General features: G+C 52.1%; 1 protein-coding gene across 3 annotated transcripts in view; it reads left to right on the forward strand.

The window, feature by feature from the left end:
* HMCN2 (hemicentin 2) overlaps positions 1-21,147 on the forward strand; it is a 133,036-nt gene that overhangs the window by 80,050 nt on the left and 31,839 nt on the right. For all 3 annotated transcript variants that reach the window (XM_089773013.1, XM_089773014.1, XM_075906051.2), the window contains exons 42-57: positions 396-492; positions 1,951-2,070; positions 2,975-3,136; positions 3,703-3,984; positions 4,548-4,715; positions 5,802-5,915; positions 6,830-6,916; positions 9,681-9,872; positions 10,439-10,612; positions 11,133-11,246; positions 12,796-12,938; positions 13,698-13,848; positions 14,048-14,266; positions 16,575-16,688; positions 17,462-17,649; positions 17,966-18,062. In XM_089773013.1, the coding sequence (XP_089629139.1) occupies positions 396-492; positions 1,951-2,070; positions 2,975-3,136; positions 3,703-3,984; positions 4,548-4,715; positions 5,802-5,915; positions 6,830-6,916; positions 9,681-9,872; positions 10,439-10,612; positions 11,133-11,246; positions 12,796-12,938; positions 13,698-13,848; positions 14,048-14,266; positions 16,575-16,688; positions 17,462-17,649; positions 17,966-18,062 (2,422 nt within the window). The remainder of the gene's footprint in view (positions 1-395; positions 493-1,950; positions 2,071-2,974; positions 3,137-3,702; positions 3,985-4,547; positions 4,716-5,801; positions 5,916-6,829; positions 6,917-9,680; positions 9,873-10,438; positions 10,613-11,132; positions 11,247-12,795; positions 12,939-13,697; positions 13,849-14,047; positions 14,267-16,574; positions 16,689-17,461; positions 17,650-17,965; positions 18,063-21,147) is intronic.

The raw sequence follows: 21,147 nt of genomic DNA on the forward strand, positions 1-21,147 counted from the left end.
ACTCAGCAGTCAATGTGTCTGTCCCTGTACACCTGGCTCATTGGTCTCCCCTGGCTGGCCTTGGCAGGAATTCCACTTCCCATGTGACGTGTGGCTCAGGATCATGGAGAAATGGGCCTGCCACCGTCTCACCCGTTCCGCAGACAGGAGAGTCCTTGTGCTGAGCCAGCACTTACCTGGGCCCTTGATTTCGCTGGGCCCAGTGAGAATGGCTGCAGCACTGCGCCAGAACGAAGGGGATTGTTGCCAGGAGCTGCCTGGACAATGGGCCTGGGCTGTGGGCGGACTTTGGCTCTGCTGCTAGGCTGGTCGGGTACTTCTGCTGCTGCCCTTGGGCGAGCAGCGTCCTGCTTGCCCTTCCCTCGATCCCACCCCAGCTCCGCTTGCTTTGACAGATAGAGCACGCTCAGGCGCGCGACGCGGGGAGATACACGTGTGAGATGCTGAGCCGCTTGGGCCGGTCAGCGAAGCACTACAACCTCAACGTCTGGGGTAAGAGCTCTGCACCCCACCAGCCAAGTGTTCTCCAGACATGGGAGGGGGACAAAGATCCCCTGCAGGGATGTGAAGATTCGCTGGCCCCATGCCCCAGTGTCGCTGTCTGTGAGCATTCCTCCCTATTAACCAAACAGCAGAGTACAGCCACCTCTTACAAGGGCCAGGAAAACACCTTGTAACTGTGATGGATTTTAAGAGCCTGCGGCTCTCGTTATCTGAAGTTCCCCTGAAATACAGGCCCCATGGAAAGGAGAAATACCATTGGCCCTCCCCACTCCAGCTGTTCCTACCTGGATCTTTATAGCGAGGGTGGGTGATGCATCCAGGTTTGGACACTTCATTAGGTTCTGTCCATCCCGTGAAGACAGTGCCGTCTGTAATGCACACAGCCTGTTCCCAAAGGTGGGGAGTGATACCTATTTTCCACCTCCTGGCCAGTGAAACCTTGCATTAAGATCATTCCAGTGTCCTGCAAGGAGACCACATCCCTTTGGGATCTGCTCTGGCAATGCTAAAATCCTTCTCTTATGCATGGCACATCCTCTCCCAACATATGAACGGCTCATGTGAAGTTCCTCAAACGCACTTGCACGCAGAGCCTTTTGCTAAGCCTCCAGAAGTGGAGGAGGCAGCTCAGCTGTGTTAGAACATTTTTTTTTTTTACTTTTAATAATTATAACTACCTGAAGTAGATGTTTCACACGCACAACAATCTGCGCTGAAAAAAATCTTACTAAGATCAGAGAACTCAAACGTTAAATACCAGAATTAAGGCTGGGCAACATTCTTCTGTAGTTTCATCCTTGAGAACAGGTACGCCATTTTGGCTGAAATTACCCCAAACAATAATAATAATCAGCTGAAGGCAAACATCTGGCAAAGAAAATTTTAGCAGAAGTGGTTGAAGTTTGGCAAAGTTTTAAGCAATTGAAAACAGGGGCTTATAATGGGAAGTGTCCAGCTACTATTGTAATAGTCCATGCTACTAGTCCTGTCTATACTAGTGTGGCCAGCCAGTCTGAAGGTTATTTCACTCCATGGCTGGCACAGTATACTTTCTAAACTGTTATATGCTGGAGGAGAGTTAAATGATTGAGACTAATGCTGGTTTTTAATAGCTGGAAGGTTGGAAATTATTCTTTCCATGTAGATCCAAGTGCAAATCAGTGTGACTGATCATGGCATTTGGGATTAAATGTGTGTGGCTGAGCAGGTTGGTTACCAATCAGAGCTCTAGGCAGGGTTCATGTGTTTCTCATTGTTCTCCTTTGGCCAACGCCACCTCTTGCAAGCCAGGGAGTAGCAAACAGAGCTAAATCCCCTGGGAATCTAGCTAGCATAACACACCACTGCTTCTGTACTATGTTACTCTGCTGCATTCTTCAAAGCTGGGAACTCCAGGCTCTGACGCCACTTGTACTCGGAGTTATACCCTTCTTTTGTCTTGTGCAGTTCCCCCCTCGTTCTCCTCGGAAGAGCCTGCTACCCTGTCCGTGTTGGAGGGACAGTCCGTCAGCCTGTCCTGCGAGTGCAGTGGGATCCCCTTCCCCACCCTGACCTGGGAGAAGGATGGTAGGGTTGTGTTCATATCTTAATGCCTGCCCACACAGATATCACCTAGCAGAGCTACCAGCCGGCTTCACAGCCGGGCTCTGAGCCAGTGGGCTACATGGTTCCAGGCTTGGTTTCAAAGCAGGGGATACACATTGATTTAAGCCAACTTCAACTTGGTGTGGGCTTGTTTCTATGATTCCTGCATGTCTAAAAGAAGTTGCCCCTGTGGAATGGCTGCATTTGGCTCCTAAGCAGTCTCAGGTTTGTCTCCATGGTTAGAAGCGGGCATTTCAGTGTAACCACTATCCGATCCTCTATACCAGCAGTTTTCAAATGTTTTTTCTCATGACCCAGTTGAAGAAAATCGTTGATGCCCACGACCCAACGTAATTTGATGGAGTGTGGGCGCCAGGGTGGGGCTGAGGAGGAGAGCTTTGGAAGGGTCCCAGCTTTGGGGAAGCTCAGGGCTTTGGCAGGAGGGACTGACCTTGAGTGGTTCCCAGTCAGTAGTGCAGCGGGGGTGCTAAGGCAGCTCCCTGCCTCTCCTGGCACTGCAGAACATGCTGCACCCCAGAAGCATCCAGCAGCAGGTTCCCAGCCGTGGGAGTGCGGAGCTAGTGCTCAGGGCAGAGGCAGTGCATAGAAGTCTGTGAGCTCTGTCCCCGTCTCCCCCGACTTAGGAGCTGGGCCTGTTGCCAGCCACTTCTGAGGCAGCGCAGTCTGCAGGGCCAGGACAGGCAGGTAGCTGCCTTAGCGGATCCCCCTGAAGCAATGAGCCCCAATGCTTGATATTCCATGACCCAGAGCTGTGTCATGCCCTGTGGTTTGGAAACTACTGCTTTATAGGACAGTGCACCTGGGAGCCAGCCCTGCCTGGAGTCCTAAGGAGAGACTTGGGTTTTCTTCTCCACCCTCCATTCAGGTACACCCCTGCCCCTGGACCTCGGGCGTCCCGCACGTATCTCCGCAGGAGGGAGGCTGCTGTACATTGAGAAGGTGCAGATGGCAGATGAGGGATCTTACACCTGTGAGTGCAGCAATGTGGCTGGCAGCAGCAGAAGGGAACACCGGCTGGAGGTGGATGGTGAGTCAAAGAGGTGCTGGGGGAGAAGTGAGGGGGCTGAATCGCTGGGTGGAGAATAACAACCAGTGCTCCTGTGTAAGTCAGTCGTTGTTAATGGTTTTAGGGAGCACAAGTGACTGAATGGTTCATACAGAGTCTCTCATCTCTATTGCCAAGGTGGGGCCTTCAGAGACTCCACGTCCCAGCATGCTGTGCTCCATCTTGGTCCAAGTGGCCAGGTCACACGTGGTATGTTGGACCTGTGGTCTCCTGCTGAGGAGGCCAGCTATGATCTGCAAACTCAGTGCTGCCCTTGGGTTCCTGGCAAGCAACAGATGTGCTCTCAGCTGGGCAGTCTTTGGGAGCTATTGGTCCAAAATAACCATGTAGTGTGGCGGATTTAAAGACAGTTGGTGATCTATGAATCCTACTCCAGGGTCTGGATTGTCTTAGTCCTTGGCATGACTCATAACTGTCCCTGGCAGGTTCGCTTGCTGCAGTTGACATCCTCTTGCAGGAAACCCAGAAGGAGTTGAAACCCACCAGGTCTGTACCATGTCTCTGCTCTGTGCTCTTCTCCCCTGCAGTTCTGCCTGTGATCAAAGGCAGCGGTGAAGCCCCAAAGAAGGTTTCTGTGACCAAGGCCAGTGAGATTACACTAGAATGCGAAGCCACAGGATCGCCACTGCCAACAGTCACATGGGTGAAAGATGGGCAGCCAGTGTTGAACGGGGAAGAGTTTCTTCTTAAGGACAAGGGGTGGAAGCTGCATATTCAGAGGGCACAGGTCAGCCATGCAGGCCGCTACAGCTGTCTTGCGGCGAATGCAGTTGGACAGGCGGAGAAGAAGTTTGAGCTTGCTGTGCATGGTAAGGATGCAGGCAGCAGCTCTGCAGTTGGTTCTGGGACCTTGGGGGGGATGGGTCTGAGAGCGGGGTGAAGCAAATGTTGATGATGCATGAGGAAATCTGCCATGCATGTGATAGAGCATTAGGGGTGAGTGAAGTTCCGTGTAAGCTCCAGGCCTTGTTTGTGCAGCTAACAGCAAGGGGGGGGATAAATGACAAGGAGAGCAACAGGAGCCAAAGTCATCTGTTTTCCCTGGACCAAGATTTCAAACAGTGGCATTCTCAGAGAGCCTGGGTCACCTGTCTGGCTGCCTGTGCACTTGCCACCCCACCAATTCCCATTTGGATGTGCAGATCGATTGGCAGCTACGTTGGCAGTGAGCTGCTCTGTGGCACAGATCTGGGTCCTGAAGGCACCATGGGGGCAGGCATATTTTTTGGGCATACCGCCTGGTGCCCGTTAGAACTTGGGTCCATAGTTGGAAGGCAGGGTAAGCGGGATTTCCCAGGACCTCAGTGTGCTTATTTTCCTGCTTCCGTGGCGATGGCTTTGTCCATGGAAGATTATCCCTTTGTCTCTCTAGTTCCCCCTGAGCTTGTTAGGGGAGCAGGGCCAGTGACCAACATCACTGTCTCTTTGCATGGCGCCCTGACTCTCATCTGTGAGGCTTCAGGCATCCCATCCCCAACGGTCAGCTGGTCCCGAGAGAACTCTCCCATCATCTCTGGCGAGCGCACACGCCTGCTTTCAGGTGAGGCAATAATAAGTGAGCGTTGCTGGCGGATTATTCTGGCTGGCAGGGTTCGGCTATGGGGGAACTGACCAGAAAGAGCTCTAGTGAAATAAACTATTCTGTGATAGCTCCTGGGATAACACAGGGACATCCATAGGACCATTCAGGGCAATCATTCTGGACCCAGCACTTCAGGGGGATGCAGATCCGTAGGGTCCAGGGTGTCCTGATTAGCAGGGGGCCTGGCGCCTGCCCCTGTCCTCATCAGCGGCAGTGGGGGAAACAAACTAACTTGGCTCTAGCCCTCTCCACTCTCTTGGCTCCCAGCATTGCTCAAGAGTAGAGACTGGGGGAAAAGCGGAATGGGGGCAGGGCAGAGGCTTGAGCTTGGGGGAAGGGTTGAAGGATCCATTCTTTATGAGAAGACAGCCACCCTAGTGGAGGTCCAGCAAGAGCTCGTCCCCACGCCCCCCCCCCCCCCACACACAGAGAGTCTCTAGCACTGATTTGCCTTGTCTCCACTAGGACTTTGTGCTGCGATAGGTCTCTGATTATAAACACTGCTTGTTCCCTAGTGCAGAGGATCAGCATGTGGCATGCTGCCCTGGGAGCAGCTTGAGATGGGAATTGTGATTTGGAGGGCGAAAGTCTCTTCTCTACTCTCCTTGTGCAGGGTGGATGGTAATGCTACTGGCCTTCACTGGTAGTTGGTGCCTAGTTACTATGGAAACTGTAGCTATACAGAGAGAGACCCTAGGCCGTAGTGGTAGGGTAGACCTGCCCTCTGTGTGGTCTGAGAAACTACTTGTAAGGAAAGAGCACATGAGAGGACGCCATGCTTGGACGGACTCCCTGCTGGCGTTAGTGGACACTGCTAGTTGGCGGCACTCTGACAGAGCACTGAGGTACCTGTGTAGACCCCTCATATGTCCTTGTAACACTGAGGAGGGTGTCCAGTTGCTACGGTGATGAGTGAATGAGAGACCTATGACAGGCCAGCTCAGGCAATTTCTGAGAGTTGCTACAGCCCTGGGCACAGCCCTGGGTTGTCACTGGCAATGCAGTTTGTTCTTTGCCATCTGGGCTTTTCCCCTTTGTTTCCAGGTGGATGGATTCTGAGGCTAACGCGCATACGAGCGCAAGATGGAGGCCTCTATTCCTGCATAGTGAGCAATGTCGCTGGGGAAGCTAGGAAGGATTTCAATGTGGAGGTCGTAGGTACGGATGAAGCACTGATCCAGTAACACTGTAGGTACCTGGGTTATGCTCTGGGACCTGTCTCTGTTTCCTTTGTCCCCTTGGCTTTTGATGCTCTTCCTGCTACAAGGTTTCCAGTGGGGATTGTAGAGGAGAAGCTGAGAGCAATTCACACAAACCCTTGGAATATGGCCCTTCATGTACTCCAATCTCCAAACTCTCTGCTCCAGGGGCTCTCTAGGGGTATGTCTAGACTCCTCTGCCGACGGAGGCATGAAAATTAGACTACCCGACATAGTCAATGAAGCGGGGATTCAAATATCCCCCACTTCATTAAAATAAAAATGGTCGCTACGCTGTGCCGGCTCGGCTGATCGTTGGCACAGCGTGGCAGTCAAGACGCGGATTGGTTGACAGGGAACACCTTTGTCGACCGCTCCTGTAAACCTCGTTTCACTAGGCATAAGAGAACGGTCAACAAAGGCATTCCCTGTCAACTGATCTACGTCTTGACACGCACACTGTGCCGACGATCAGCCGAGCCGGCACAGCATGGCGGCCATTTTTATTTTAATGAAGTGGGGGATATTTAAATCCCCGCTCCATTGACTATGTCGGGTAGCAGGGCTGGATTACCCAATAGGCAGACTAAGCACATGCTTAGGGCACCAGCAAAGGAGGGGCACCAAAAAAAATGAGATTTTACGATATAGTATTGTTTTTATTTTGAATTATATATGGGGCGGCACCATAATCTTATCAGTGTTTAGGGCCTCTAAAAGTCTTAATCCGGCCCTGTTGAGTAGTCTAATTTACATGCCTCTGTCGGTAGTCTAGACATACCCTAGGAAGTAGCATCTTGTTGGCCTTGGTGTGGTCAGACTCCTGGAGAGAAGATCATCCTGTCTCCCCCCCCCCCATCCGTGTCTTTCTAGGTCCTCCCAGCATCGAGAACGCGGGTGAGGAAGATAGAGTTGAAGTGCCCGAGGGTCAGTCTGTCAGCTGGTCCTGCATAGCAAGAGGTGAGTATCACAGGTCCCAGCTGAGAAAAACAAGGGGGAGTTTTAACTCTAGTGCTCTGGGTGGGTAATTGAGACGTAAAGCTGTGATAATAGAGCGCATATGGTCTAGTGGATGGGACACTGGCTGGACACAGACCTGCCTCTCTTCCTACCTCTGCAGCTGACTTGCTGTGTGTGGCCTTGGTCCCTGTGACCCTGCTGCCTTTTGATCTGAGTATACCTCTCTGGGGGTAGGGGAGTGTCTCTCATGTTTGCACAGCCCCGAGCACCTCAATCCTGATTGGGGCCGGGAGGCTCCAACATAACACAGATGACTCAAAAAACAAACCTACCTGGCCTATGTGTTAGCTCTGTCCATTTACATTAGTTACTCCCAAGGGAAGTGTGCGGCTTTGTACTGATGTCACAAAAGGGACTTGAAATAAGAGTTGCCTGCATTTTCAGGGCAGCGTCCTCAGACCCTGCTTTACCTCCTCTGTGCCTCCCTCCATTCCCCCTGTCTCTGGAAAACCCAATGGCATTCTACATGGTCCGGTGCCAAGTGAGTAGCCCAGAGATCTGTCACTGGGTTTCTCATGCCTCTACCTCTGAGGCATCCTGGGGCTGCGATTCAGATACATGCTGGTGCAACAGCAGAGATCAGCTCAGGCTATTTGGTCTCTAGACTGGATTCCTGGGGATCTGGAAGGGATTTGGATTGTAAGGCAGGAGGAGAGTATTGGCTTCAGGCTTTGTTCTTGCTGATGCTGATGTAGGGCCTGTCTTCGTTAGCTATCAGAGCAGGGCATAAGATGGTCCAGCCATTTCCAGATGGAGCTAGATTTCCTTTCGCATTTATTTCCTGGAGGGGGGTGGTAAATAGTTACCCTATCCATGCCCCCTCTGTGCCCATTTGGGTCCATTTTTATTTCTATGCATGAGGCACAGACACCACAGTGATGGGCACGCCAACTGGAATACATTTTCACTTTGCTGCCCAGTATCTAAGCAAAGGGTGGGCTCTTTTTAAGTGACTTAGCCATCCATGTGCATTTGATTCCTTTTTCTCATTAGGGAAAATAACTTGTCCATGCTCTGGCTCCCATGTACTGTAGAGCTGGCTGCATTGGAAATGCCTGGAGAGGGAGGACCTACCTTAACACCAACATACTGTTGCCACATTTTTTATTTTTTCTTCTGGTTACGAACAGAGGAAGATGCCTGTTCAGTAACCCTTCATAGAACTGATCCCTCTATTCCAGGGAAAGAGATGGAATATGGCGCTTAGGCACCATTTATCAGTGTAAAACTTTGGCATTGGGTAAGGTACAGATGAGAGATCCTGTCTCACCATAGGAAAACCTCTTGGCCATATGTAGGGCTGGAAGCAGGATGGCAGGTTTGCAGAAATGTTGGTGATGCCCAGAATGCCCAAAGCTTGCAACCCTCTCCCTACCCAAACTCTCCCCCGCCACACACCTGCGTAAGGCTCTGGGAGAGAGTTTGAGAGGTATGGGCTTTAGAAGGGAGTTTGGGGGCTGGGGCAGGAGATTGGCATGCAGGCTCTGGGAGAGGATGGGGCACAGCAGGATGGATGGGACATGCCGTGCTTACCTGGGGCACCCCCTCTGTCAGTAGCTCCTACATGGGAATCCCGGGGGTCTCCATGCGCTTCTGGCCACAGACACCACCCTTGGCAGCTTATTGGCTACAGGGGCGCTCAAGTTGGGGGAAGTGTGCGGAGACAAACACCACCACCACCCTCCCCAGGCTGCAGGGATGCACAGGAACACGCTCCCCTATGCAGGGGCTGCAGTGGTGTGCCAGCAGCTGCTCTAACCTTACTGCACTGTTTGTATTAGTGGCAGGAGGCACCTGGGCCCTTGTAAATCACCTGGGGGTGGCAGGTGGGACCAGGGGACACACAGGAGGAGCACACGAGGGCAACTAATGAGGTTGTAGGAGAGACCCAGCCCCAAACTTTACCAGAGCTGGGTCCCAGGTCACGAATATTCCTAGTGCCCAGGCACCACGGCCCCATAGAACTAGGGATGTAAATGGGTAACCAGTTAACTGGTTACCCAGTAAGCATCTCCATTACTGGGTGAAGCTTATTGGTAACCAGTTAACTGCTGCTTGCCTGTGCCGGAGCAGCCCCTGCCATGTGCTGCAGGCAGGGGGCTGCTCCAACCTGGCTGGGCCCATCACACCTCGTCGCAGGCCGGGAGCCAGCAGCCCCTCAGCACTGGCAGTTGGCAGCCTCCTGGTTCACTGCATAACTGATAGAATTTTGGTTGGTTACATGGTTAATATATTTTTACATTTTTTACATCCCTACATAGAACTCGTTGCCCATGCCTGGAAGAGACTGTGGCATCATTGAGTCCAGGCCCTGCTATCTGCCCTGCTATCTGCATCATACAACCCCGTTAGTAACATATCAAGCTCCATCTTCCAGCTAGCCCAGTTTTGGATTCCCACTACTCCTAGTGGGAGGCTGGTCCAGAACATCGCTGCTCCAGGGGTTGGAAAGCGCCTTCTAATTCCCAGCCTGAATTCATACAGGGCCAGTTTATCCCCCATTGCTTTTGGGGCACATCCAGCACTCTGCCAGCCGCCGAGGCTTTCTCAAACCCTAGCGTGGCTGGCGAGAAAACATTTCAGAACTGTGCTCCAGGTTTAAGGCACTGGTCTGGCTGGCTTCATCATGGCTGAGCGTCCATGTGACAAACTGCAGCCAAGGCTGAGCCTGGCTTTCTCACCTCTTTCCCCTTTTGCCCTACAGGCAATCCCAAACCAGAGATTACTTGGTTAAAAGACGGCAGCCCTGTGCTTAGCAGAGACGGCTATGACATATCCCCAGACAGATCTGTCTTGCAGATAAACCAAACCACCCTTTCCAACGCAGGCCGCTATTCCTGCGTGGCCTCCAATGCCGTGGCTGATAGAACCAAACACTATCAGCTCAGTGTTCTAGGTAAGGACAGAGCAGATGCATGCTGTGGGCATTCTCAGATCGGGTCTGGGGGAGACGGGATTCACAGCTATGACGATGTTCCTTCTGGATCTGATCCAGGGTGGTGCTGAGCTCTCACAGCTTCTACAGAGTTCAGCGTGGGCACTGGTCTTTTAGCAAGAAGTTCCCAGCACCCTACAGAGCCAGGGGCCTTGAGCAATTGGTTGAGCCAGGGGAATGGTTGTGTCCATGTTTCTGATGGAGCCATGTTAGCAATGAGCATGTAACCGTGGCCATTGGTACAGTTTCCCTGGCCATTGTGCTCTAGGCCTTATTTCACCTCCACTGGCATTGGGTGGGGTAGAACCCGCCCCAGAGTTTCTGTCTACATCAGTGCTTGAAGTTCTGTTTGCACCACTTTAGTGCCCACTCGGCCAGCTGGCAGCCGGAGGTGCTGAGCGCTGCACACTCTGTGGTGGGCGGAGCGAAGTGGGGGAGAATCTCTGCCGTGATGGGATGCTAATGCCAGTCTTGGAAATTGGATACATGAGCTCTCTCCATGCAAAAGCTATCTCTGTGTCCCACAGTCAGTCCCACATTTCCTGGAGCGAGCCACCAGAGTGCCACGGACGATGTTACCGTAGTGATCAATAGCCCAGTGTCCCTGCCCTGTGGGGCACTGACCCATCCTTCCTCCACCGTCACCTGGCTGAAGGACGAGGTTCCCTTCCAAGCATCCACAAATGTCCAGTTGCTCTCTGGTAACGTATCAATGTGAGCAAATGGGGTTGCTCAGACCCATCCTTGACTTCACATAACTGCTTCCTGATTGGTCACACGGGCTCGGGGCTGGCTATGGAGCCTTTTGCATCCGTGGCCTGGGTTTGAATCTGGTTCAGCGTGAGAATAGGCCAGGGTTCTGAGAGGATCAGGGGCCATGTCCTTACTGGATGGGTGCTGACATTCCCAAACCCGTTGTCGGAGCTGGTGCCTGCTGGGGCTGGGTCCGCAAGACTCCAGCGAGTTTATAGGCCTGCGGGCTGTGCTGCAGACGTGGCCTTTGCAGCTCAGAGTCAGGGCAGCAGGGCCCTCTGAGGAAGGTGCTGCTGCCCAGCCTGTGTTTGGACAGGCAGCCGCAATTCGTGGTGAGCAGCCTCTCTTTTCATCCCCTGTGCTGCGTTGTGTTGCAACTCAGGGGTTGCTAGTTGGGAGGATTCCCCTCCTTGTTTCTTAACTGAATGACTAAGGGCTGCATCATGGAAGGTCCTTTTCCCTGACCAGGTGGCAGGGGGCTCCAGATTCTGAATGTCCAGGAAGAGGATGCTGGCAGGTACACCTGTGTCGTCACCAGTGAGCTCGGGGAGGCAGTGACGAGCTATGAAGTGAGGGTCCTTGGTATGTACGAAGCCCCTCTCTAAAGCACTTGCCAAGGCACTGTGTTTCTAGTACTGCTCAGACCTGGCCCATGGCTGCTTTTTTCCCTTCTGCACCATGCATGCTCTGTGTGCCTGACGTTTCCACAGCTTTTATGATAGTACTGTTTGGGTCCCAAAGGGGATCTTGTCCTAGCTGCCCTTTGCTAAAGCTCTCAGTGTGTCCTCCTGCTGCTGCTTGGGAGGGATATGTTCTATGGTAGATCAACATTACCTACGCGCTGAGGGTACGTCTAGACTGCGGTGCTGTTTCGGGATACCGGAAGTATCCTGAAATAGCAACACCGCATCTTTAAGCTCCCACTATTTCCTGAAATAATGGGTGTGCTATTCTGGCATCTCTGGAACAAGGGATTTGTCGGAATAGTGCTTTCATTTTTAATTTGGAGCTGTCTACACAAAGCCAAATTTCAAAATAAGCTCTTCCAACCTAGACTTGGAATAAGCTACGCAACTTGCGTAGTGCAAATTGCGTAGCTTATTCCTATAGAAGGGTGCTGTGTAGATGCGCCCTCAGAGTGCTGTTTATATCCAGTAGCAACACCCATCCTTCCTTGCTGGCCACTTCTTTTGCCTCCTGCTCCCACTCAAGGTGTCATCCATCCCATGTGCTGCAACAGGCTCTGGCTTAGCTTACGTTACACATCTGCCTTCCCGGCCTTCTGAAGAGCCGTTCCTCTTCATGGATGTCAGGGAAGGAATCAGCAAAGTCTTTTATCCTCCGATGTTCCACAATAGCTTGTCCGGTGTCTGTGGACATAATATAAGAATGGCTACACTGGGTCAGATCAAAGATCCATCTATCCCTGTATCCTGTCTTCTGACAGTGTCCAGTGTCAGTTGCCCCAGAATGAATGAAAAGAACAAGTGAGCATAAAGGGTACGTCTAAACTACATGGCTCCATCGACGGAGCCATGTAGATTTGTTGTTTTGGCAAAGGTAAATGAAGCTGCGATTTAAATGATCGCGGCTTCATTTAAATTTACATGGCTGCCGCGCTGAGCCGACAAACAGCTGATCAGCTGTTTGTCCTCTCAGCGCGCTAGTCTGGACGCTCCCCTGCCGACATCAAAGCCCTTTGTCGGCAGCCCCGTTATTCCTCGTGGGATGAGGTTTACCGGGGCTGCCAACAAAGGGCTTTGATGTCGGCAGGGGAGCGTCCAGACTAGCACGCTGAGCGGACAAACAGCTGATCAGCTGTTTGTCGGCTCAGCGTGGCAGCCATGGAAATGTAAATGAAGCTGCAATCATTTAAATCGTGGCTTCATTTACCTTTGCCAAAACAACAAATCTACATGGCTCCATCGACGGAGCCGTGTAGTTTAGACGTATCCAAAGTGATCCCTCTCCTGTCACCCATTCCCAGCTCAGTCAAGCGTAGGGGCCCTGGTATGAGTTGGCAGCTGGTCTGCCTGCATGGCACTGCCCATGTGGCTAGACCGAAGGAGGGGTAGGTGTGGTAGGAGATGGTTCTCTTCTCTTGATTCTATTCATGTGTTGTGGTTCCTAGTTCCTCCTTGGATTGCTAAAGATGATTCCTTGGGGGAATCTGGCGTGAAGGAGGTGAAAACCAAGGTCAACAACACCCTGACACTAGAATGTGAGTCCTGGGCTGTGCCTGAGCCGACCATACAGTGGTACAAGGATGGGCAGGTGAGATTGCTAAAGAAAAGGCAGGGAACTGCTGGTGTCACTAGTGACACCTCATAACCATTTCTAAAGAGTCTGGAGCCTTCCAATGGCAGCACCAAGGGCCGGGGTGTGTGTGTGTGGCGGGGGGGGGGGGGATCAGTGAACTTCAGTTGGCCAGAATCAATAGGGCTACAGTGGGAAAGGCTGGGGTCTGCAGTGAAGGGCTGTTTTCATGCTGGGCAGCTGTTCTTATTTGGTCAGGCTTCTGGGGTCGAAAGGAAATAGGGACTGGCCAGGTTGGCCCATGCCCACTGTTAGAGCAGGGAGCTGCATTGCAGCTGGGCATGGTCCTTGCCTAATGATGCCTAGAAACAACTAAAAAAGCCCCTTTATTTGTCCCTGAGCAGGTGTGCTCTCCAGAGCTGTCCCCTGGTGACTTCTGACACCAGGGCAGGCAGGGAGGAGCCATTCTTTGCTCTGCATTCTGTTTTCATTCAGATTCATGATCTTTACACTGATTGGCATGAAATGATGCGCTTGCTTAAGGCACTGAAACCCTCTGCAAGATTAAGAGCCAGGTAGCTATTGTTGGAGGAAGAGCAGTGTGCAGCTGGCTGGGAAGGGAAGGCGCCATTTGTAAGACATGGGGGATGGATTTCTGTATTTTCTGGTGGCTGTTTTCAGGACTGTGATCTTGGCATTTAATCGCCACGAGACAGGTTTAACTCTGCCTTCTCCTCCCTCTCCCCTGTATGCTTATGCTGGGTGTCTCCTTGCCAGCCCCTGGAGAGTGACAGCCGTCTACAAGTTCTCAGCGATGGGCAGCTTCTTCGGATCAGACCCACCCGTGTCTCGGATGCAGGGCGCTACACCTGCCTTGCCACCAACCCAGTGGGTGAAGATGATAAGGACTTCAGGGTGCACATTCAAGGCAAGTCGCTGGTCACAGAACCAGGGCATCCCTGCTGAGCCAAGCTGCAAAGTTGAGCCCGGAAGCAGAAGGCATAAAGGGGCTAACCCCCTGCAGTGCAGGAAGTGGAGCGCTAGACGGGACAGGTGGGAGGATGATCACTATGGAAGTGTATTCCGCCCACAGTGCAGGTTGATTGCTGCTGCTTGCTCTCTTTCAGTGCCCCCCATGTTCCAGAAGCAGGGAAATCCCAACACGGCCTTCCAGACCCGCTACCAGGAGGAAGACCAGGATAGAAAAGTGATGGAGCACCGGGAGGTGACCATCAACAGCCCGGCCTCCCTGTATTGTGACACGAATGCCATCCCACCCCCGAAATTCACCTGGTACAAAGATGGAGAGCCCCTCTCTGCTGCGGAGAGGGTTTTAGCATTGTTAGGTAACACGCTTGGCTTATTGATGCAAACTTCAGAGTGGCCAGAGAACTCCAAAAGCTTCATTTAACTACTTGACAGCTGCCAGGCACCTAACATGCTCCCAGCAGTCCAGGTGTGGCCAGCTAGAGTCTGCCAGATGTGCTCAGGCGATGCACATCTGCTGTGCTAACAGACATTCCAGGTATGCCCCTGTCAAGGCTGTGCCCCACTCTGGCACAATAAATGCAGAAGTGGGGGCCCACAAAAGCACCCCAAAACCTGCTCTCTACAGGCTTTGGTACAAATGCTTCCCCAAAATCCTAATACCCGGACTTTGCATAATACAAACTGCTGCCACCACCCAAGTATTCCGAAGAAACCAGGGAAGAGGTCACTTGGGAAACCTCAGCCCTAAAGTAAAACCAGGACACAAAAATTAACCAATACCAGGTTAAATAAAATAGAAAGAACTTTTATTATCAAGACAAAACCCCAGTTACAAGCATAGTTGGTTGGAATGGCTAGAAGGTAAGAGCCACCAGTTAACATACTCATGGAGGATTCCGCCATGGGCCAAAACTTAGTTACAAAAAGAGAGGAAAACCCATTTCTAACAGCACAGACATCAGATCCAAATTCCCAAAACAGAAAACAATAAAGCCTGATGGATTTATCTAGACTTTACCCTACTTACACATTATGAAGAGTCTTTTTCTTGGAGAGAGACAGGTCTTCTGTCTCCCTCAGTATCTAGAGAGCAAACTGGCTCAGACAAAGGAAGGAAAAGTTAAAAATTCCTTTATCTCAGTTTGAAATCCCTACCTGCATTACTGTTGGTTGGCCGCTACCTGGCTAGGTACAGGGGACATAGTTAACCCCTTAGGGTATGTCTACACTACCACCCTAGTTCGAACTAGGGTGGTTAATGTAGTCAATCGAAGTTGCAAATGAAGCCCGGGATTTAAATATCCCGGGCTTCATTTGCATCTTGCCGGGCGCCGCCATTTTTAAATCCCCGGTAGTTCGGACTCCGTGCCCGCGGCTACACGCGGCACGGAGTAGGTAGTTCGAATTAGGCTTTCTAATTCGAACTACCGTTACTCCTCATTCCTCGAATTAGAAAGCCTAATTCGAACTACCTACTCCGTGCCTCGTGTAGCCGCGGGCACGGAGTGCGAACTACCAGGGATTTAAAAATGGCGGCGCCCGGCAAGATGCAAATGAAGCCTGGGATATTTAAATCCCGGGTTTCATTTGCAACTTCGATTGACTACATTAACCACCCTAGTTCAAACTAGGGTGGTAGTGTAGACATACCCTTAGTCCCCAGGCTGCTGGCCATCCCTCATGGCTATGACACCCCTGTGGGCATGCACTGTCCTGACTGCCGGATGTTTCAGGTGTGCTCAGCTAAAGGGCACCAATGCCTGTGTTGCCAGATCTTCCAGCATGCCCAGGTGATGTACATGTGCTGTCCAATAGGATGCCCCACTGCATGTTCCAAGTGGCGCGACCTGCTTTGCTGCCAGATATTCAGGCTCTGGTAACATCCCATGAAATGTACGACAGCGGCAACAGGGACGGTGCAGGGGCCAGCAACAGAAATCTGACTGTCCCCCCAATGGGATCTCTCTAGCCATCTGCCTGCCCTCTTCACATCTCCTTGTGTTGCCTTTTTTAAGTGTCTGCTTCCTCCCACTCCCACGGTACGGCACCCTTCTGAGTGCTCCAAAAGGGCCAGATAAACGAGGGTGATTCTACCAGGTTCCAATGCCCTTGGGCCCAGACCCATTAGCTTTGTGGTAGGGTTGTTGGAGTGGGGGACTGGGGGGACATGGCACATTCTGCTACCAAAGTGAGTCGTGATGCTGGCGGCACAGACAGCATGTATGTCCTCAGCGGTTCACTGACCCTGTCCCATGCGCAAAGCAGCTTACTGCTCTAGGTCTCTCTCTAGGGCTGTGTCCAGACTCAGGGGTTTTTCGAAAAAACTTCACCTGTGTCCAGACTCAAGCCGCGTTCTTTCGAAATTAATTCGAAAGAACGCGGCTTTTCTTTCGATGGCGGTAAACCTCATTTCACGAGGAAGAACGCCTTCTTTCGAAAGTTCCTCTTTCGAAAGAAGGCGTTCTTCAATGTAAATAGGGCTTCTTCGAAAGAGAGCATCTCACTGGATGCTTTCTTTCGAAAAAGCAAGCCGCTTTTTCGAAAGTTCAACGTGCAGTCTAGACGCTCTCTTTCGAAAGAGGCTTGCAGTCTAGACATAGCCTAGGAGAAGAGTGCTTTCCTAGGAGCCGTTCCTGTCCCCACCAATGCTCTGTTGCCTGGCAGGTGGACGTATCCTACAGATCCCTGCGGTCAGGGCCGAGGATGCTGGGAGATACACGTGCCAGGCAGCCAATGAGGCAGGAGAGGACTGGCTGCACTACGAGCTGCTAGTTCTGTGTGAGTAGCCACAAGGGCATGTCTAACCAATGGGTCATCCCCTCTGGGTCCTGGCAGAAGGTGGGGTAGCACAGGACCCTGAATGACCTTGTCGAGCTGCCTCCTTCCCCCGGGTCTCTATGGTACCCCCTCCAGCTGGGCTGGGCTGAGCACTCAGAGCTGGCAAGCCCCTGTGAGTGGCGCCCCTCATGTTATTTTCTGAGGTGTGTGGACTGCAGACTCTGGCCCTGGCCCCGAGCTCTTGCTAATCAGGTTCTCTCTGAAGAGCATCACTCTTGGCTATCGTCCGCAGCCGGGAGGTGACCTGAGGCGAGTGCCGGGGGCAGGCTCAGAGATCGATCCCTGGGACTCCCGCCAAAGGGGGGGAAAGGCTGGTGGGGAGCACATAATAAATAATCATTCGTATTGCGAGGGGCTGGCCAGGCTTAGAGACAGACCCTGCCCCCGACCACACCGTTCAGCACGGGAGGGAAATCTGGAGCTCTTGCCACACTTGCATATCTGAGAGAGTGTTGCCTACTAGCTAGAGCAGGATATTAGGAGCCAGGGCTCCTGGGTTCATTTCCCCGCTCTGAAGCTAACTCACAGTGGCCCCAAGCAGGGAGATGACGGACCTCTGCATCAGGACAAAACCTAAGTGCAATGAGTGGGAGGGTAGATGGGCGAATGGGGGGACATGGAAGGGTGATGGCTGTTGAGACCTTGCCTAGTTCAGACCTCTCCTCCCCTAGGAGGTGAACAGCCCGTAACTGACAGGTTCCCTTCTGTCCTAGCTGCCCCCCTAATCCATGGGAACAAGGAGGAGTCGGTAGAAGGGGTGACAGTGGCTGCAAACAGCACGGCCCAGCTGAAATGCGAGGTCACCGGAGACCCAGTGCCTGCAATTACCTGGCTCCACAATGACTTGCCCTTCACTATTAGCCCTCGGCACCAGCTTCTGGAGGGTGGCAGGCTCCTGCAGGTCAGTGTTGTGCCCCACGGGCTCTGCAGTGGGTGAGCAGCAGCAGAACACACCCATCGTTGGAGGAGCTGGTGCAGCTTCGCTTCTGTCACCAGTGGGATCAAGCCCTTGGGGAAGGGGGGCCCTGCTGACTTCACCCGCTGCTGCAGAGAGGGGTAGCAGCACAGCGCTGAGCACTGCCTGGGGATTGCTTGCATGTGGCTGAGCTTCCACCTTGGCATTAGGAGGGGACAGAACTCAACTGTGGGCTTGGCTGCTGCTCCAAATCCTGTGACCTCTCCTAGCCATCTCAGAGGGCTCTGCTTTCCCTTTGCAGGTGGCGTCAGTAGAGGTGGCTGACGCTGGCAGCTACGTGTGTGTGGCGGAGAATCAGGAGGGCTCTGCAGAAAAGCGCTTTGTTCTCACAGTTCAAGGTGAGTAATTCAAGTGGACCCTTCTCTAGACGTCCTTCTTGGTCAGTCCCTCGAGTCCTCAATACCCCGGCACCCAGTAGCTCATCACTCTCTCTCGCTCTCTCAATGAGTTTATCCCTAACCTCTGTCTCCATCCATCCCATTTTACTCCCTTACCTTCTTAGCACCACACTGGGAGGCAGACCTAAGGCGTGTGGAGGACTCTGCAAGGGGTCTCATGGGGTTTGAAAGGACTCAGCCTAGATCCTATAGTGGCTCACCTATGATTATCTAAGCTAGGAAGACAGCGGTAGCTATAACCATCAGATATATGTACAGCACCTTTTCACAAATGGAGGCTCAAACTCTGTGTGCAAAAAAAGGTGGGTGCCAAATAGCTCAGTTATAATTGCACACACAAACCCGGTAAACGCAAGTGCAAACGTGAGGGTAGGTCTCGTGTGAACGTGTGGTGCTGCAACTGCATGTTTTGCTGGTGTGGTTTTTGCAGGCAGGTTTGGACCCTTCTGCTTTTTGAACGCTTGCTCCATATAGTTCCTGCTGGTCTGCTCTGTGAGTCTTGGGGCAGGGGTTGTCATCATAGGGTCTGTCTACACTGCAGTTACGGGGTGTGATTGCAGTTTGTATAGACATAGGTGAGTTACCTGTGCTCTAGCTAGCTCAGGTACCAGATAGGGATGTTAAGTATCAGTTAATTAACTAATCGAGTAGTTGATGGAATTTCCATCGCCTACTTGATTAGTCAAATGGGGGGGGGCACTCCCGCTGTGGCTCTGCACTCTAAATGGAGTAAGAGCCCACTGTGCTCTGACTACATTTAAAATGCAGAGCTGCAGTGGGGTTAGCTCCTGGGGGCGGCGAGAGCTGAACAGTCCTGGCTCATGCCACCCCTGGGACCTCCGTGGCTCTGCCTCCCCTGCCCCCCTCTCCTCCACTCTGGAGATGGTACTGGGGGGAACCGGCTTCTACTCTCCCCTTGCTGCTTCTAGTACAGAGGCAGCAGGAGGGTGGGGGGGGGGGGGAAGCAACTAGTTGAGTACTCACTCGGCTAGTCACTTCCGTCCCCAGTACCAGAGGAGTGACGTTGAAGCAGAACATTTCTCAGCAGAGACTGTACAGCCCATGCTGAACCGTGCACTGTGGCAGCCCCAGTGCGAAAGCTCGCTCAGGTGTATATACGCAAGCTGCAATCCCACCCAGAGACTGCAGCAGAGACCTACCCCTAGACTGTGTGTGCACAGCACCGAGCACACTGAGGCTTGGCCTGGTGGGAACCGCTAGGCAATCACGACTTCCCCGCGTTCAGAATGCGGTTCTGTGCTTGTTTTGCTTCCTGGGCCGGGCCCCTCCCAAGCTGTGCCGCCTCCCAAGCCGTTCTGCTCACCAGTCTCTTAGCCTGAGGATAAAGTCAACATGGAGCATTTGTGTTTCACATGCCTCCCTCCTCCCTGGGCAAGTTTTTACTCATGTTCATGGTCTGTAGCCTGCTCTTTGCACTGAGTGCAAGGTCCAGACTGGGCTCCTCTCTGTTATGCTTATAAGAAGCACACAGGATCTGTCAACAAAGGCCTGTAGTCTAGACATACCCTTATATATAAAAACAGGGATCTCAAACTCAATTTACCTTAGGCCCAATACCAGTCCTTAAATCCTCCTAGTGGGGGCAGATACCCCCTTCTGGCAGGTCTCCAGGGGATGGAGGTCTCCATGTTTTCTCCCTCCCACTTTCCCCTGCGTGTCTACCAGACCCTCCTGCTAGCCCATGTGCTACCCCTCCCATGTCCCTTGGCTGTACCGGCCGCCCCTGGGTGATTTCAGATCCCGTGAGAGGGCTTTATGTTGCGAAACTGACTAGACATCCATGATGCCAACGCTCCTGATTTAATCACAAGCCTCTAATTGGGGCTTTTTTATTTTTCTGGAAAGCCCTGGCCACATTATTAGAATTAAACCAGATCAGGGAACTTGGCTACCTGATGCTTCAGGCACCACCATCGACTGTGACCGATCTGACATCATGCTTGTTTGTTGGTGCATAGTATTAGAAGAGAATCCCAGCCTTCTTTTTTTTTTCCCCCAAGGAAGAATTTAGGTCTAATGGTTTGTGGAGAAAAGCTAGAAAATGTTCCCTGTGACTTCAGACACCCGATGCCATATGAAAAGATCCCCAAGTGCATTGGTATCTGTGATTTGAAGAAGCCACTCTCTTTGGGACAGGGGGCTGATTCCTGAGTTTTGAACTCTTGGGGCTGGCAGTACAGTACATAAAAGTTGACAGTGTCTCCCCCCTGAGTCCAGGAGCCCAGGCAGAGACCAGAATCCTACAAAACACATGAAACTGAGTCCTCACTCTGAAACCCTCATGTTGAGATCTCCCCCACCACTAACATCCATGCCCTCGCACTGGAATCTCACCTCACCCCACCCCCACTAATACCCACATCCTTGCACTGGGATCCCTCACCTGGAGTAACTGTAAGTTCTGTGATAGAAATGTAGCCGTGTTAGTCTGGGGTAGTTGAAGCAAAATGCAGGACAATGTAGCACTTTAAAGACTAACAAGATGGTTTATTAGATGATGAGCTTTCGTGGGCCAGACCCACTTCCTCAGATCAAATAGTGGAAGAAAGTAGTCACAACCATATATACCAAAGGATACAATTTAAAAAAATGAACAAATATGAAAAGGACAAATCACATTGCAGAACAGAAGGAGGATGCGGGGGGGTTGGAAGGGGGAGGAAGGAAGGTAAGTGTCTGTGAATTGCTGATATTAAAGGTAGGGAGAGTGGGATGTTTGTGAGTTAATGGTATTACAGGTGATAATTGGGGAAACTGTCTTGGTAATGGGTGAGAAAGTTCAAAGTCTTGTTAAGTCCTTGTTGGCAAGTGTCGAATTTTAACATGAATGACAGTTCAGAGGATTCCCTTTCAAGTGCAGATGTAAAAGGTCTTTGTAGCAGAATGCAGGTGGCTAAGTCTGTGGTTTTATCTGACTTCAGAGGCCAGGACAGCTGGGAAATGCAGGCCGGGGGGAGTGTGAGCACAGTCCCCGAGGATGATGATGGTAACAGCCTCCCCACAG

The sequence above is a fragment of the Pelodiscus sinensis genome, chromosome 23 (assembly GCF_052426305.1).
Source record: "Pelodiscus sinensis isolate ZL-2025 chromosome 23, ASM5242630v1, whole genome shotgun sequence".
In the NCBI taxonomy this organism is placed as follows: domain Eukaryota; kingdom Metazoa; phylum Chordata; order Testudines; family Trionychidae; genus Pelodiscus; species Pelodiscus sinensis.